Source organism: Pyrus communis, chromosome 8, assembly GCF_963583255.1.
Source record: "Pyrus communis chromosome 8, drPyrComm1.1, whole genome shotgun sequence".
NCBI lineage: Eukaryota > Viridiplantae > Streptophyta > Magnoliopsida > Rosales > Rosaceae > Pyrus > Pyrus communis.
In genome coordinates this window covers 19,016,724-19,035,479 of record NC_084810.1, presented here as the reverse complement: position 1 = coordinate 19,035,479, position 18,756 = coordinate 19,016,724, and the positions used below count along the sequence as shown (strand labels likewise).

Below are 18,756 nucleotides of genomic sequence, written 5' to 3'. Positions count from 1 at the left end.
TGTCGTGGAGTAAGCATTTATGTTGCAAAACAGACATATCCACCAAATTCAAATAGGCCGATTGAGTTTGGAACTGTTTCTTTATTCAACATTAAACTAACTAAATCCGCCAACGAGAGTTGATTGAATTGATAAGGATCATTCTCTTTGTTAGACCAATATCTAAGTTCGAGTTCAGCAGGAAATCTATCCTAGTGAGCGATTTGTAAAAACCAAAAAATTGCTAAGATCCCTCTGTAAGTGTCCCCTCACCCTAAACTTTTAGTAAAAAAAGACTAACTGAACAAATAAAACTAATTTTTCACTTTAAAAAACAATTGGTTGTAAGGGACAAGACTGAATTATATGATTTACATTTTTTTTTTTACACGTCTCCATTTGACGAGTCATTTCACTGATATACTAGTTTACGAAACGCCGTATTAACTTGGTTTTTATCCGTGCAGAAAATGTTCTTGCTAACACATCTGACACTGTGATCTGTTCGAACAAAAAATCAACTAAATTGAATTGCGTTCATGATTAAATCTATCAACTTTTATAGCTAACACCACAATTATCCTCTTTGTTAACATATTTTTTGAAAGTTAAAAGCCTAACTTCAATAAAAGGACCAAAATAGGCAACCACTAAAAATAATGCAACTATTTTGTAATCAATTTATTATTTGGACCAACCCTTTTCTTTTCTTCCAGGACACATGAAATTAATGCTTTAGGAGCTTGAATTCAAGCGTACTCCAACTCCACCCCTAATCTATCATATAACAAGAAATTTGATTTTATGCAATCCATTCTCAATCCATAATCATATGAGCTTGAATCTTTTAACCGTGAAACTCGTTCGTATCGGCTTCATAACTAATTTCAAAAGGACCTTTGATCGGTTCTATATATTTATATATATATATATATATATATATATATATATATATATCAATATAATTCTTGGATATAGCACTTGGATTACTAGATTTCGTATATTTTAATCCATTGATTCTCGTCTTAAAAAATAAACGAATCCATGCTAATAATTGTAACTAGTACCAGAGCATTTGTGGTTTCTATGCTCACGTCAAGAGTTGGACTCTCGTCATCCTCCTTTTGCTTAGCCAAGCTTTAAACCTCACATGAATGAAAATCGAAAACAAAAGGAAAAGAGGAAATATATTTCTACCCATAGAAAAGGATAAGAGAACTAAAATTTACAATTGGTTGAAAATCTGATGCCTTGAGAGAAACGGACTCTAAGGAAGTATGTGGGACATCCATTGTCCTATAATCTCCTCTCTGAGTTTTTCAATGATTTGCAGGCAAACTTACAAATGGTTGAAAAGCTGATGCCTTGAGAGAAGGGGACTCTAAGGAAGTATGTGGGACATCCATTGTCATATAATCTTCCTCTCTAAGTTTTTCAATGATTTGCAGACAAATGATCGAGATTTTACTTTTAGTTCTTACATAAAGAAGGAGTAATTAAATCAAATACATGATTTCGGATGCAGATTAGATTCACTTTTACTAGCTTGAGAAATGATAAACAAACACTGTTTTTAGTTTTTTACTCACCCTTGCTCAATCTTGTATGTTGTTCTATTTGATTTATTCAATCCGACGACAAAAATAAAAGGTTTTATAGTCAAAATGATTTCTGAGATTGGCATAACTCTTCGTTTTGGTCCATGTGATTTAAAATTGATACAACTGAAGCCTGAGTCTTTCCACCGTTGATTACTTTGGACATTTTATGACAAATTTTCGTTAAATAAGGAGAAAATAACAAAAATACCCTTAATTTTGTCATATCATTCGGCCCATTGTTCGTTAAATTTTTGGGTATTTTTGTCATCTTAGTTCTTAATTATTAGAGATTTTTCACGAAATGATCAAAATAATTGATAATAAACAAACTCAGGGATCACTTCTATTGATTTCAAATCTCATAGAATATTTGAATAAAAACCAAAATAGAAAGAAGCATACGAAAAGTCCAAAAAAGGTGTAAAAATCACCTCGTTATAAACTTTTCTTTTTATGGTCAACGTAAGAATTTGAAGTTGGATCAAATTCAAAATATGGATGGATGAATGAATGGATGGATGCATTGCTCATGCTCATGTGACGAGTGTTCTTTGCTTTGTTTAATGGTCAAGATGATCGTTCTTTGTTTGAACAATGGTACAACAACAGTGTGCCAACAGCAACCAGCAAACAAGAAGAACGACAAATCAAAGGCAAATAACCCAAAACTTCATAAAGCAAAAAACGCCAAAAAAACCCTGATCAAGCATAAACTCCAAAATCTGACCCGAAATAAAAATAATAAAAAAACTCCAAATATATGTTAAAAAATAAAAATAAAAAAATCATCAAATCCTTCATATATCATTTAACATTAATTCATAATCCAAATTAAGTAGGTTCATAAAACACATAATATTAATTAAGATTAAATTTAATAAGCTAATAAGCTTATGCAGCTTTTGCAGTACAAGCCAAATAACTGCAACACAGATCATGTAGTGCAGTAGCTAGATCTCCATCATCATCAAACTTGATCTCTTCTTCTGCAACTCTTTCACTTCTAATTTCAAAACCCACTTCTTGATTTGCATGCAGAGCTGCCCTGGCTTGCGATCTCTTCCTTCTCATGGCTTCCCTCCTGCGATCATGATCTACCATCCTAAAACAAAAACCACCCACAAAAAATAATCAAAACCCAATAATATATTCTGAAAAATGGAAAGAGAGAGCTTTAGAGAGGGAAAAGAAGTTCATACTCCTTAGAAAAGGTGAGATGGTGATGGGTTATCCCTGAAACACAGAGAGGAAGGCCAAAGCTGCCATGGAGGTTAAACATGGACTGCATTTTCTGTTCTTTTTTTTTTTTTTTGGGTTTTTTTTTTTGGATGGCTGTGAGGAGAAAATTATTGGGAGAAATTATTGTATGTGTTTTTGGTGAATTTTGGGATGGGGATTTATAATATAGGGAGGGATGGAGAGGAGTTGAGTTGGTGAGGCTCCAAAGATGAAATAAATGCAAAAGTCGGCTGGATCTATGACCTATCTAATTGCAGAAAGGGGACAGACAGTGAAGAAGAAGAGAATAGCAAATACAAGAAGCATTCTTGGGTCCTTTGCTATTTACTGTGCAGGTTAAGATGGAGATTGTGCCACATGGTAAGAGACATGGACTCTCATTTCCTTTGCCATTTGAGTACTAGGCAACATTTGGCTTGATGTAATTTGGACCTAAAAAATAAGCCCAACGTATATGTTAAGAGCAGTCCAATGTTGTGAAAAGAGGAGGTCCAAACAACTCGGTTGGGAGAGTCGAACTTGAAATCTTAATAAAAATGAACATTCTTAAATTATATTTTCAATATAGTTAAAGAATGTTCATATATATTGATATCACACTTATGAGTTCAATATATTGATATTACATTCAAATTTTTCGACCTATTGTAGAAGTGTAATTCCCATTTGGGTTAAATATGTTGGTATAATATCAAACTAGCAATATTCTGAATTCCAATAAGAGGGTATCATGTGTAGTGAAATCGTTAATTTGCATTAAATACGATATTAAGTTCCATTCGGTTTTCATATGTGTCAACGTTATTTAACCCAATCTTATATTGAGACTGTTTAGATAGGTTTCGTTTGGTATAAAATATAAAAAAGCATAAATAATTTTCAAACTCGGTTAGCAGAAAGTTTAATTTGCAACTAGTAAACTCTCAATACTTATATTGAGACTTTCGGTTCGGATCGGTTTAGTTTGGTATAAAACATAAAAAAAGCACAAATTACTTTCAAACTCGGTTAGCAGAAAGTTTAATTTGCAACCACTAAACCCTTATTACTTATATTGAAACTTTCGATTCAGATCAGTTTAGTTTTGGTACAAAATATAAAAGAGCATAACTAATTTCCATACTTGGTTAGCAAAAAGTTCAATTTGCAACTACTAAACCCTGAATACTTATATTAGAAATGCTAGCTACTCGTTCTTATTTAACAATGTGAATTTATAATCAAAATCGTCTATTGACCAAATTTAAAAATTGTTTAGTCATCTAACAATTTTAATATAATTTCATAATTAACCTTGAGCAATTAGTACGGCCGGATCCATCCGAAAGTTGGAAATAAAATTATAAAATTTGATATCAGAAGGTAAAGATATTATAAAGAATGAAGCAAACTAAAGGTGGAAATTTTGTGTGCACTTTTTTTTTTAACGAGTGAACAATTGATATTTAACTAGTTAAGATCATTCACAAGTGAAAACAAATGTGTGAGCAAAGCCCAAACTTGAGTTGCACAAAACTAGAACACATGGTACAATGTAATATTACAAACTAACAATATCAAAATATTTCTTAATAACGCGATATCTTAAACTAGTATAATTTCTGAGTCGCGGAATTCAAACTCGATCGGTTGCAAAGTAACAGGAATAGCAGATCCATATATGAGATTCTTTAAAATCAAGAAGGCTGGCAATCAGTAACGAAAGAAAAGAGGAAGGATTAGTAATAAAACTACACTTGCTCTTTGACCCGATCGTAGTTCCAACGGCTATATGCCCGTTTCAAAGATCGGATCAAAGAGCTTCAAGGCCTCATCCATTAAGCCATCCTCTACCAATCCATTGAACATATTCATTTCCAGTTCCATGACTCAACTTCTATCAGCGCGCCGGCTGAGGAAGATTTGTTTCGTCTCCTCATCGGTGGTTTTGGTGGCATCGTCATACAATCTTAGCATATCGACTGCTTCTTCGAGGCGGTTGTGGAACTCAAAATAATCACCATTGTTAAGCACAATCCCCTTATCCTGAAGGCTGAATCTGTTTCAGAAACTCTCGGGCCTCCTCCACTGTCTTCGCCTTACTGTCCGCCTGGCAAGAAATGGCCTCCATCAGAAAGGTTTATGTAGCGGAATCTGGCTGCATTCCGTTGTCAATCATTTGCAGAAACTACTTCGCGTACATCTCGGCCAGGGCGTTGTCTCTCTGGAAAGAGGGGAACTTGATGGCATTATTGTATGTTTCGGCCGAAACGGTCATCCTAAATTGTAACATGAGCATTATTTCTCAAAAGTCTTCGGGTCATCTTTTTCCCCTGATAATGTAATGCAATGGCATTGTTAAACATACGACAGCAACGTCTAATTATAATAACATTGCATTCTGAAAGTAAATTTAAACAAGACAAGGATGGAAATCTTGATTTAATTTCACATAAAGCATCCTAACTTTCGGTCTCGGAGGTCCAATATTCGTGATTTTAAGTGCACCGAGATATTAATGGGACGGAAGAAATTGATGAAAGTATAAGATCTATTTCTTTAAATCTCACCTATTTATTTTACGATGTTGTACATGTTCTGCCAAATCTCACCCGTTCATTTTGGATGTGAATTCATATATTATAATGCCTAAGTTGCTCCATTGCTGGAAATAACATTCAGCATTCTCCATGCCTATACTCTGCAGTAACAATATAGAAAGCGCCAATTCACAAATTTCACATGTAGGGGTATGTAGGACTTTTTGTATCCAAGACGTTTAACAAAACAAAAATTTTAACTTCTTTATTCTTAAAAGTGGGTTTAACTTCCATGTTACGTAGCATTAAATGTTATGGGCAACGGGCATTGGATGAGCAGAATTCAAGGGATCACAACAAAAAATAAGATTCAAATTTAAAACGTCTTGCTTAACAAAAAATAGATGGAGTTAACGACAAAGACTAAACCACCACACCAAAAAGAGTTTAAGAACCGTAAAACGACAAGAGAAAACTTCAAAGACAGCTATAAAACTCGGGGACAAGTTAAGGACCATCACTGTAACTAATCCTATGTCTCCTCTTTGCTATGCAAAACAATGATATGCTGATAAAACCTCATGAGCCATAACCAACTGATCGACACCAACTACACATCATCGAGGGCAACATTCATGGCAATCATCAGTAGTTTCTCTCATGGCTTTGTTCTTGGCGCTGTTTAATAGATTTCGAGTGCCGCTTATGCCCGAGCTTACTTATTTCTCTATTTTACTAAGATCGGAGGTGGAAGTGAAGCTGCTAATCGATGGAGCCAGCGTGGTTAACCACCACGTTGCTCAATATATAGTCCGTTGAGGAAAAGGTCAAACTACCAGCTAAAGGTTTTGCTCAGGATAACATATAAGGAAGTCTTTGACCTGACCGACAAGATGAAGTATCTTCATCTCCTGAAGTGAATGGACTAGGATTCTTTTTAGATCCCATCTGGAACTTCAATCTAGAACGTTCATGCAAATTGAGTGGCCATGAATCATTTATTTAAAGAACGTTCATGCAAATTGAGTGGCCATGAATCATTTATTTAAAAACCGTTTGATAATTATTTCGTTTTCATTTTTATTTCACTTTATTGAAATATGAAAACTAAAATCTTCTTTCTACTTTAATTTTTTTTTTTTTTAAATAATGAAAACTACTTTTTTGAGTTTTCAATTTTTTTTTAAGGATCATTTTGGTTCCAATCCCTAATCAACACAATTGTTAGACGAAACCTTGTTTGTTTAAATATTTTGATTGAGGTCCTTAGCCTCATTTAAGAGATTTAACTCATGCATTGTGCATTTAATGTCCCACAAATTATGAAATTTAAACAAATTCAAATAATATTATTAAAATATAATAAATACTTAAAAATCAATTTTAGAGTAATATTGTTCTTCACAAAAATTATGGCAAAAAAATAATGTACCCATAATTATTAACATATTATAAAATAAAAAAATAATGATATATTTTAAAACATAAAATAAATACATATAATTAGCATGGGTACATTTAGCAAAATCAAAAATGGGTACAAATAAATTTAAAAAATATGGGTACAAATACAAATAAAATATAAAAAATATGGGCACAAAAAGGAATTAATATATGGGTACAAATTAAAACTGAAAAGAAGAATGGTACAAATTAAAATAAGGGTTGCAAATTAAAAATGGATACAAACTAAAAATAAAAATATATGATAAAAAATTTAGCCATAAATATAAATATACAGAATGTAACGTTTCTAATACTAAATGAATATATTTAGAAATAAAAAATATTTTATTATTGAAATAATTAATGACGTTTATTGAAATCTAAGAACCTTGATAAAAAATTGAAAAGGAATAAGGTTTTCATCAATGGAGTAGGAAAAATAAAGATGAGAACCTAATTTTTCCTTTTTTTTTTTTAACTGAAAAATGAAAGTAGTTACCAAATAAGATTTCAGTTTTCAGTTTTTGTTTTCACTTTTCTGAAAACTAAAATATTGTTTGGTAACTAATTTCGGTTTTCAAAAGGTGAAAACTACTCTCTCTAGTTTTCAAATTTTGGCGTTGAGTTTTTACTTTTTGGTTTTTAATTTTCACTTTTTTTAAAACTAAAAATAGTTTCTAAACAAAATTTCAATTTTTAAAAAACTGAAAACTAAATGGTTATCAATCATTGTCACATCTTGATCCGGGCCCCTATCACATCCCGGACTCGACTTCACCGTAGCACAATATTGTCCGCTTTGGGCCCCGACCACACCCTCATGGTTTTGTTTCTAGAAATTCACACGAGAACTTCCCAGTATCAACCAAAATCAAGGTGTGTCGGCCGTCAGGCCTTGATTTTAGTCAGGGTGTGTCAATCATCCCTTATGTTTTCACCAGAAATGATGGACTAGCCCCCTCATTTGTTCGCTTTCTTCCCTCTTCTCTCTATTCGACTCTATTCTCTATCTTCTCAGTCTGCTCTTTTCTTCTATTCTCTCTCCGTGTGTGCAAAGTTTGTGAGTTTTTCCTCTTTCTCATGCAAAATTTGTAAGTTTCCTTACCCGTTAATTTTATTAGAGTAGCAAGTAGATTGAACAAACTAATAAAGGTTTTGTCATAAATGATTTTGAAATTGATCTAATTCATCATTTTTCCCCTTAATTTGAAAATCAATTTATGTGATCTCTGAATTTGACTACCTCACATAAATCTAGTTCGTGCTGTCTAAATTTATTAAATTTTTTTGTTTGTTACTAATGTGGCAACGAAAAAATAAATAAATTATCTTTTGGATATTTAAAAGAAAAAAAAGGCTAGCCCCATCTCTCCTGCCCCATCCGCCGTCTGCCAGACCCAACCACCAAAAGCCAAGCTCCACTCCGGTGGCGGCAATTGTGTTGTTGAAGGTACATGTGAGGCTTGCAGTCTCTCTCTTTACGTATATATACATGCAAGGTTCTGAAAAACGCTAGGTGCTAGTCGGACGGCGGGCAGAGACATAGCCGCGGTCCAAGTGGATTTATGTTAATTTATTGTATATCTTGTAAATAAGTACTTATTTATAAAAAAAAAAACTTATACTTGTATAGACAATAAAAGAATGACCAAATGCAAAAATAGAAGTAAAAGAATACACAAAGTATATCCATCCAACAAGTTCAATATTTAAAAAAAAGTAAGCATATAATCATAATGATGAGTATTCTTGGATGATTGACTAAAATCTTCTTGTTCATGATCCTTGCATTGGATATGATTGACTAAATTCTTCTTGTTCATGATCCTTGAATTGGATTAGGCTTAGACCAAATTATTTAATCTTGTTGTATCTAGTTCATTTCTTTTCTTTGCATATATCCCTCAAAAGTGCTCCAGTTCATTTCACAATTGGATGAACTTGTAGTCAATCTATCATTTTCAAATTAGGCAGGCCATTTCCATAAGTATACCACCATGAAACTAAAAAAGAAAAAAAGCACACAATTAATCATTAAAAAATAAAAAAACCAAACCGCTGCCACCTAGGACCACCTAGCTCTAGACCGATTTTTCGAAACGATTTGCACTAAATCAAAGCAGACCACCTAGTGCCTAGACGGCTGCCTAGGACGATTTTTAGAACGATGTATACATGTTATTCTCGTTCACTTTCTGCTTCAGCACCTTTGCTTCCTCATTACCCCAATCTAGCATATGGGTTCTTTCATTTTCTCACTGGATTTCTTTCATTTGGACATTGTGCCATTAAAGGTCGACGATTGAAGGTTTTATGGGAGCTGAGCTCAATTTGCATTTAATGTGTGCCTACTCTTATGTGCAACGTCAACAAATTAACAGAGACTATATTAATGTGAGGTAGTTAAATTACATTTATTGATTTTTAAATTGTGAGGTCAAAATAATGAGTTTGGTCATTTTTATGAATCATTTGTGATAAGCCTAATTAGAATTTAAGATGAAGAGTGCAGAATGGAAAATAACAAACTAAACTGCTACTATGGTTCGGATTGGCCGATTTGGTTGACCTGATGCCCACACCAACATGTAACAGTGGCTAGATCGTAATTATTGGATGAGTAATGCTTGAGAGACCAACATTTTAAAGCAAATGTTGTAAACCATATGACGTGATTATTGATTATTAGATTACTGTTTAAGTGTCGATTAACATACTTATTTCTTATTAGTCACACATTGTTAAGACCAACAAATAACGTGGTTGTTGATGATTGAGTGTTGATTGATCAATTACCAGTGTATCATTGATTTGGATTGAATAATGAATTATCTATCACACTAAATAGCTAAATGGCTAAAAACTTTCAACTTGGTCGATTTTGGGAGCAACAGAAAGGTGACCCCTACAGTGGGCAGTTGGTCTTTTGCCTCTATATGCATACGCATGACTTGCCGGTCGAATCTCATCATTTTCATCCAACAGGATCCTTTCCTAATCCTTTTTAGAATATTGAGAATCCATTAATTATGTTTGTTCATCGTATATCGTGCGGTCAGTTTTTATCAAGTACGGTTTGTGTTTAATTTTAAATAAAAATATTTAAAATGATTTCTGATCGTACGATGCACGATAAACGGATACGATTCACGTATTCCATTTTCACAGTTAACCTTTAATGTCCCACATTTCCCAATCACCCACCAGTGCAGCCACCCAGCACCACAAAAATGCCCAAAGAGTGGTCACACTTGTTAATGCTCGATCTGCTATTATTGTTTGCTGCTGAAACAAACCTGTGAGGTCCAAACCTTCTTGGAGGTCTGCATCATCATAAATGAAAACAACAATTATATATGATTGATTTGCAATGAAATTAAGGACCATGAGTAATTTCAATTCAGTTTCTTTTTTACACAAGTGATATAGTGCTGGGGGTCCGAATTGAACTCTATACATTGAATGCATTCGTAAATACTTTTAACTAACTGAGTTACAAAAATATATCAGTAATTCATCTCGGTTGAACTTGATAATATCAAAATTGCAAAACGCAAATTAAGAGCAAGAGCAAAGCACTTGAACTATCCTTTGTAAGGCATAACAAAGAGGCCAGGATCCGGGAGGCAATAGGGCAATAGTTAGCATGAGGTATAATTTGACGTGCCATGCCAACAAGTCCTCCCTTCCAATGAGGATTCTCCCTCCTCTTATTTTTGGGTGGTATAACTCAAAGACATCTTATTTCTTTTGAATGGTCTAAATTAGAAGACAGGGATGGGAGGAGACAAAAATAGAAGGGGAGATAATCCAAGTCTCTAGTTTTTTAACAGTTTGAGTTGCTACTTGGACTTCATTGTGCAGATAAGAAGCGTTTCTCCATGCAAGCACAACTTGATACGTTTGTAGAAATGTGTTATTTTGTATTTTTATGAAGCTAATTATGTACACATGTTAGACTGTGATTCGTCATTTAGTGTTTGGAATTCGAAACTCTCCCACACTAGCTAGTACTTCAATTATTGAAGCGATCTTAACTCATAACTGTGATTCGCCATTTAGTGTTTGGAATTTGAAACTCTCCCGCACTAGCTAGCACTTCAATTATTGAAGCGATCATAACTCATGCACCAAGTTGCTTGTTAGTGCAACGTTCATGCCGCTGCAACCTCTGGTATTTTAGCAATATGAAATTTCACTAATTGACAAGAGAAGGCAGACATAAAAATAGCTCTTACTATATAGTCTATATAGCACTGCCGAGTGCTGACGTACCACAGGTGACCTCATAAATTGTTTATTTGACAATTTAAGCACTTAATTCCACCGGCCACACAAAAAAGTATGCTTGAATCATATTTCAACGAGCCAAACTGTTTATTTTTTAAATTGCACCTCATAAATCATATTTTGCAAAATATTTAGCCCATTCGGAAATATTTGATACATCTAATAGAATTAAAAAAAATTGACGAACACTATGTTTTGAAAAACATTAAAATTTCATCGAGACAATTAAATGAGGAAATGGTTCTGAATTGAGTTGAATTTTTGTAAGAATGATTTATGAATCAAGACTTACAAAATAATCTGGTCAGATTGTTGAAATTTAATGTGAAGTGAGTCCCACAACTAATCTTTTTTTTTTTTTTTTTTTTTTTTTTTTTGAAAAAATGAGGATCCCTTGTATATATATAGGATTTAGGATAGATTGTATATATTTGTATATTATCTATGTTTAATAGATATATGGCTGGAGGCAGTCTGGATAAATATGTTTGTATATATAAAACCATGTTCTATACTGAAGCAGAGTAGAAGCTCATACGCCATTGACCACGCCGCCATGGATATGGGGAGAGTAAAGAATATTCGAGAGGTTCGCTACGCAGGAGAGATGACGCCGACGGCCATGTTCCTAGTATTAGGATTGGAACGACGGCGTCATCTCTCCTGCATAGGAAACCTTGTATTGTATGTGCACCAAAACCACTGCCATGGCAAATTGGCAACCAGAGATTCAGATGAAAATAAGGTTCTACTCATTATTTCAATTCGTGCTTAACCATAATGTCTGTTGTTTACTGTGAAATATGTAGTTTTAGTTTTGCAGGTACACAACCTAATTCGATATGGTTCATTGCACTTCCAAAGCTTGGAAGAAGAGCTGCATAAAACTTGGTTACCAAATGTTTCTATTAGAACTAATATTTTGGTTTTCTCTTTTTGTGACTAGCGGGGATAGGTGATTCGAATTTAGAATATCTTCCAACATTCGATTAAGAAGAATCAGTTGGTTTTCATTTTCATTTTTTTTAACAAATTCTCCCCTCCTCTGTGCACTCTCGAGAAACTCCGAAGTTGATGTACACTAAAGACGAATGACGGCAAACCTTGGCCGCACAAATTGGCCCACAATTTGTGCAACAGCTAGACAGGAGTCTACCATCCTATGTCTTGTTTACACTTCATCCCAAAGTCGTCTTATCAATCAAACTCCACTAGCGTCCCGAGCTGCCCCTTTGGAGTTGGGCGGGAGTCAAACTTGGGTGGCAACAATTTCAACACTCCAAGTTGCCAACCAACTCCTGGGGTTTCTAGTTGGTAATTTTGATGGTTGATTTGTACTCTGTTTTACCTTTATTATATTACCCGTGTTATCCACAAGATTTGGAAGCAAGCATCTATTTTACTGATCTGCTTTGTAAATCCATTGCAACGATAATCTGGAATGTGTGCGAAAATCACTTCTCTACACAATATCCAACTATGATCTGCAATCTCTCGATTATCACGAGTTTATGATAATCTCTACTTATTTACATGTATTGTCGGGGCTTTTGGACCATGCATTATTTACGAATAAACTTGATCAGCGCTTCAGATTCACAATTAACAAAATATATGAATTTCAAACCACATTTTTCCCAAATAATTCAAAATAAGCACACAATGCTTTAAATATCACTACAATACGTTCATGCTTGTTGGATGCTGCAACACCAACATAAAGAAAACCCAACGATGAATTATCGCTAACATGTTTCTCAACACCAACCAGCCACCAAGAAATATATTCCCGGGTGTCAACAATGTTACAAGTTCACAGTTCCAACCGTAGAAACACAACAAATTTCAACTTGGCTCCATGCTGGTTGTTTCAAGTTCCGAAGATATGTAGCTATCCAGCTACCATGATCCTTCAGCTCCCAGTGTTGGATTTTCAAAAGCGGAGAAACCCCAGAAAGTCTTCAAAGAGTAGGGCTGCGAGATAGTCACGCCTTCTTCAGTGATCTTAGATATCTGCAATTTCAAATTTTAAGAAGTGTCATCTTACAAGGAAGACAATAAACTCCACCCTTACAGCGGACAATATTATCAAGAACCGTCCAGAGACAAATTGCTGCATTTCTTTTTTGGCCTTGCAACTACTGTGTTAATTTCAAACTATTAGTTCACACAGTTATCCAATGTGTGCAATCATCACTTTATTCACAGACCTATAATAAAGATCAAAGTTTTCTGCGCTAACAACTTCCCCCACTCAGTAAGGAAGTCTTAAAAAGGTTGAACTGTTGCTTTCCAATGGTTCAGCTCATAAGAGTACGACTAATTTAAAAAACTGAACTCTTTACGCCAACTAATGTAAGAGAATATATGCAAACTCAACTAACATAAAAGTGAAATTTGGAATCTTCGATTTATGAATGACACTGAATTCCGAAGGCAAATAATTTTCCACTAGGCCTCTACAAATAAAATCAACTTGAAAGAGTAAGGAAACATAGACATGCAGAAATAAAGCTATTACATATTTTGTCAACCTTAAATAGAACACTTCCTACACTTGGTGAAGAGTTAGGACATACAAGGTAGCTAGCATCCAGGACTCAAAAATTGAAAAAGGAATCCATAGGAAGTTGGTAGTACTATTGTCTGGCATCTAACTAAATCCACAATCATATGCCACCAACCTTCAATGCCTCTTCGGAGATGAAGGTGACAATGAAAATAATGTGATGTTCATAAGCATATTGCAAACATCTGACAAATGGGGTTTTCAAGAAGAATATTTTCCTCTAAAAAGGACCACCATCACCTAAATACTTTCTTCAATATGTATATAGTACTATGATTAAATTTTACCAAGAACCTCATTCTACAATGTATTTTACAGAAAGTACATATATTAGAAAACTTGTTGGGTAGAAATAGGAAAACGAAATCAAACCAAAATTGAAATCAAAACCATGCAGTCCTGTTCATCAGAATAACAAGTAATAGTTCCCTCTTTGCCCACTTTAAACAATTTCCGGGGCTAAAGCCCAATCTATTATCAGTAAAATAACTAGTACTTACACAGATGACAATAGCAACAAAAAGAACAATCTATTGAAAATGGCTTATCAGGTTTCATAAGTGTTGAATATAAAAGATGACACACATGCGGCTTATATGCCAGTTAAAGAAAATAAACAGATAGATGCATTAGAAAGCTCTCAGGAATCGTTAGCCAAAAATTACGGAATATATAACTTTAAAATTGTTAGTATCAAAGGATACTAAATGATAAGAGCAAATAACAATAATTAATTACTCTACCTGAAGCTTGTTCACAGCAGACCGATCACGATAGAGAAGGACACGCATGCATTTCTCCAGCAGCTTTACACCTTCTTCGAAAGTCAAGTTCTCATGCCACTCATCACGAAGAATAGGCCGTGCAAGGTGATTTCCAAACCCAGTTGCTACATGATTGTCCTCGAAATTCACGCCTATCATGCTAACCTGGATAAGAATAAAAATATAACAAGTAACTAAGTCAACTCATTCAGTTAAAAAAAAAAAAAAAACATATGTTCTAAAACCATACAACATGCTACAGAGTATTAAGGGAAGGAAACAAAGAGCCCTACCATGCCAAGATACTTCTGTCCCTTTTTTACTCCACCAAGGACAAGAGAGTTCCACAGTGGATTGAACTTGTTACGCCTATTGTACATCACACGAGTCAGATAGTTGTGTACCTCTTTCGGTCCCAAAGAGTTCCCATCATCCCACATGTTGTCGTATAGGCTACAACCAGAAAACTCAAAATGAATAATCCTTTAACCAACTGTTGCAAATGATACAAAGAAACAGCAAAAAAAAAAAAAAAAAAAACGCAATGAAAACATTAAGAAAGGTAGCTAAATGGTCATCTTCATAATTTTCCTTAATCAGGAATGCTTACATGAGTTCATCAAGATAACGTAATAGCTCCTGAAAGTCACTTATTTCTCCACTTGCACCAAGAAGAGAATGCTTTCCAACGGGCTTCATTCGCTCCACACTCTTATATCGCAGGGTAGACCCATAAGAACCTATCAACAAATCCATCATTTTGATACTGTTAAGAAAGATGAACAGACACAAAAGGAGCATGCATGGGTGTCTAAATTTTGCATCATGAAGTACTAGACCTCCAACCATAAAAAAGAAGAAGAAAGAGATGATGAATATTAATGATAAAAAGATGGGCCATAACATAAAAACAATGAGATAGAGAATACATGACATGGTACAAAGACTGTTAACAGTTACAATAAGTGCAAAAAACTGGCACTCAGCAAGAAGAGAGGAAGAAGAAAACAAAAACAAAATAAAGAATAACCTTTTGTTTATGTACCCCCCAAAAAGGAATTTTACAGTCTGCAACATTCTTGATAACTTTAAACAGTATTGATGCAAACTACAAACAACCATTTATCCTTTGATTTAATAAATAAATAGCTTGTTAGGACCTAAGTTGCCTAACTTTGCTTCCTGAAACATGCGGAGGAAATTGAAGATATCCCATTGTCCTGCACATACTCTGTGCTTGTTTTAATTCTCCCCGATACTTGCAGCATTGTAGGGATCTAACTGCTAACAATGGGCATTATGTATAATAACACAGAAACTAATATACCGTACTTTGGAAAGACTCTAATTTGAACTATTTCTGCTCAAGATAAATTGGCACAAAGAGAATAAGCGTACAAGAACAACTCCGAAAATTCCACAACAAACTCGATAAGAAGCTAAGAGAAAGGGGGAAAGAGTCCCACCTTCCAACAAACACCAGAAAAAAGTTATACACAGCACTAACATCATCAATTTTCAATCTAGAAACTGACCAACAAGTTCAATCAAACAAAAAATTAAAGCTTTATTTTGTGATGCAATGTGAATGGAATTAGAAGCTAACCTCCCATATCAGCAGCCATCAAGATTCCATCTTTGTACTTCAGAGCCACAACAGATGTACCAGTCACATATGGGTACCTTCAAGAAGTTCAAAAATTAAAAAAAAATTAAAAATTAAAAACACACAAAAATTAAAAGTAAATAATTGAAACAACATCATACAGAAAGCTAAATCCCCAACAACCAAAAATACCCTAATCTCTGTTACATTAAAAAAAATACAGAGAATTTGTTGAAATTAAACATAGAGAAAACGAAGAGAGAGAGAGAGAGAGATTAGAACACATACAGGGTTCTCTGAGAGCCTTCAGGATTGCACAGCAGGCCGGGTTTGGATGGATTCGACTCCATTAACTGGTCGAAAAAAACCCTTCAAATGTTAAATCCAAGCAATTAAACGACAATCTGGGTGGTGAAATCAAATGGGCACTTGAAACTTACACTCGTTCTTTGCTTTCCGAAGCTTTTTTTTGTGAGATCGCAGGGAGAAGAAAGCGTTAGACGTTCTGAAGCTCAGTGAGGTACATAAAGACTTTTTTCTCCTTTTCCTTCTGCTCAAGAAATCGCGACCCGAAACATTACTCGGATTGGATTAAGGAACAGTTGGTGGAATTGGACTACAATTCTAAGCCCATCTATAAGATATGGCCCGGCCCAATTCACATAATTTGCGCGTTTTTGTTAAATTAACTTGTCTTCGACGTTAAAAGAAATTGTGAGTTTTAATGACAATGTTGGAAAATTTGAGTCGTTTGTAGTTGTTCCATCCTTCCATGAGCTGCTAGGTAACTGGTGGGTCAACTTCAGCTGGACTAACAGCCCATGTAGATATTGCCTAGGCCTTTACCTAGGGGAGGTGACGTCAAGCTGACGTTAGTCATGCAGTGAGAGGAGGTGAGACGCCAATTTTTGTTGTTGGGGACTTACATCTGTTAAAAAATTAGAGAGCATGATTCTCTTCCTTCGAAATCTTGTCCCCTTTTGTTTCCTCCTCTTCTCTCACTTTCTTCTTTATCTTTCTCTCTCTATAAAAAAGTGAACACAAAAAGTTGTACTGGCTTAATAGTAACCGTTCATTTGTAAGTAAAAGGTTTTACGCTCAATTCTCGTCAAAATACGAATTGGAGCCACATTATTATGGCTAGCCAATTATGAGGCTTAGTCTACTCTCCTTTAGTAAGGATAATATCGTTTGTATATAAAAATAATAATAATAAAAAAAAAAAAGAAAAAAAAGGAAGATGAATTTATAAGGTAGAGAATCAATACTCTATAAAATAGGGCACCTCCAATGATTAGTACAAGTGGATCACTGAGTTGTGTTAATTTCCATTGATCATAGGATCCAACGAACAAGTTTAATCTTGCTTTAACAAATTTAAAAAAAAAAAAAAACTCGGAAAAAAAAGTTTTAAACATAGGAACATAAAATTAAAAATACAAAATGGAAAAAAAAATTTTGCCTATAAATTCTCAACCATCTTCTTCATTTCTTGCACCGAAACACAGTACAATCTTCTCACTTTCTCATATCTTTTTGAACCTTCGTAGTACTGCTTTTTATTTTACTTTCATGTGAATAGTGTTTACTAAGACTAAATATTGTTACTCAATTTAATCATTTTGAAAAAAAAAAAAGAAAAAAAAAGCGATTAGTAATTGTCATGCAAATTGTAAATGGTGAAGTTGTACTGACAGCCCAGGGCTCCTCCACCCTCGCGTTGCTAACCTTCTCATCCTCTTCTTGGAATAATAAGATTTCTTCTTTATATTTCATCTTTCAACACCTTGAAAAGTAATGTTTTGTATTCCAATCTAATCCTTTACATCAAATGAAACCTACATTAGCGATTTCGGTTTCATGTGGGTGAGATGCAACTTACAATTCAAACTGAGAACGAGTTTTTTGAGTTAGCTCACCCTCCTGGGATCGCGACCCTTTGTCCCGACCATTGTACTCTTCTTCTATAGTGGTGGCCACCACTATATATAAACAAGGGCTTCTAATTGCAAATTAGTTCTCTCTGGTACCTTGATGTGATAAATGTATACATAAGTGAGACATAAGCGTTTTGACTACGCTTGGTATGTGAGAAAGAGAGTTTCGGAATGGGAAAATGCTGTTTTTTTCATGGTTGGTAAGTTCATGTTTTTTATTTTTTTTTTAAAAAGGGACAACTGGTGACAAGTCACGGTTATTCACTATTTTCGAAGGTTGGGAAGATTCATAGAGGCATTTTAGCCTTCTTTGACTATAAGTCTGGCTTCCACACCAAGTAAGTCCATACTTTGAGAAACGATTTACTAGGTCACGGGTACATAGCGGCAGGAAAGTGAATATCTTCACCAAACATGAAAAGCATTGATTGCTATATATTTTTATAATAAATTTGTCCTCATCAAGGACTAAATATGCCATTATATATATAAAAAATGATATTTCTTACCAACTTTTCCATTGTTGCCAAACATGAGAAACTTATTATTTGTTGAATTCCTTTTTGCGTACCAAACATAGCGTTTTTGTAAACGTTTTCCTTCTTACTTTGCACTACACAGTAATCTCATCGAAAACAGTACAATCTTATCGAAGTTATCTAGTCAAAAATCAAAGAAGTTAGATATTTAACAAAATAATTTTGTACAGAATCTCAAATTCATTAGCCCTCCAAGTTGTTGCTTTACCAAAACAAATTGTGGGGTGCTTTTACATTTTGGACGGATGTATTTTCTTTTTGATTTTG

General features: G+C 34.3%; 1 protein-coding gene and 1 long non-coding RNA gene across 2 annotated transcripts; both read right to left on the bottom strand.

Moving 5' to 3' along the window:
• Positions 1-2,313: 2,313 nt before the first annotated feature.
• LOC137743769 (uncharacterized) lies at positions 2,314-2,975 on the bottom strand. Its single transcript, XR_011069528.1, has 2 exons — positions 2,780-2,975; positions 2,314-2,682 (listed from the first exon to the last, which is right to left on the bottom strand). It is a non-coding gene; the product is annotated as an uncharacterized lncRNA (long non-coding RNA).
• A 9,712-nt stretch (positions 2,976-12,687) lies between these two features.
• Positions 12,688-16,546, bottom strand: LOC137742244 (proteasome subunit beta type-4-like). Its single transcript, XM_068482061.1, has 7 exons — positions 16,454-16,546; positions 16,302-16,366; positions 16,014-16,090; positions 15,018-15,147; positions 14,701-14,860; positions 14,387-14,572; positions 12,688-13,087 (listed from the first exon to the last, which is right to left on the bottom strand). The coding sequence occupies exons 2-7, from the start codon at positions 16,361-16,363 to the stop codon at positions 12,974-12,976; spliced, it is 729 nt and encodes a 242-aa protein (XP_068338162.1). The 5' UTR covers positions 16,364-16,366; positions 16,454-16,546; the 3' UTR covers positions 12,688-12,973.
• Positions 16,547-18,756: the final 2,210 nt, after the last annotated feature.

Bases quoted from the DNA above. Each gene is read 5' to 3' on its own strand.
- LOC137742244 (XM_068482061.1), bottom strand. From the start codon at position 16,363: ATGGAGTCGAATCCATCCAAACCCGGCCTGCTGTGCAATCCTGAAGGC. The intron at 14,573-14,700 runs GTAGGGCTCTTT...ATTCTTATCCAG, and splicing joins GACAGAAGTATCTTGGCATG to GTTAGCATGATAGGCGTGAA. The intron at 13,088-14,386 runs GTAGAGTAATTA...TTGAAATTGCAG, and splicing joins CTGCTGTGAACAAGCTTCAG to ATATCTAAGATCACTGAAGA.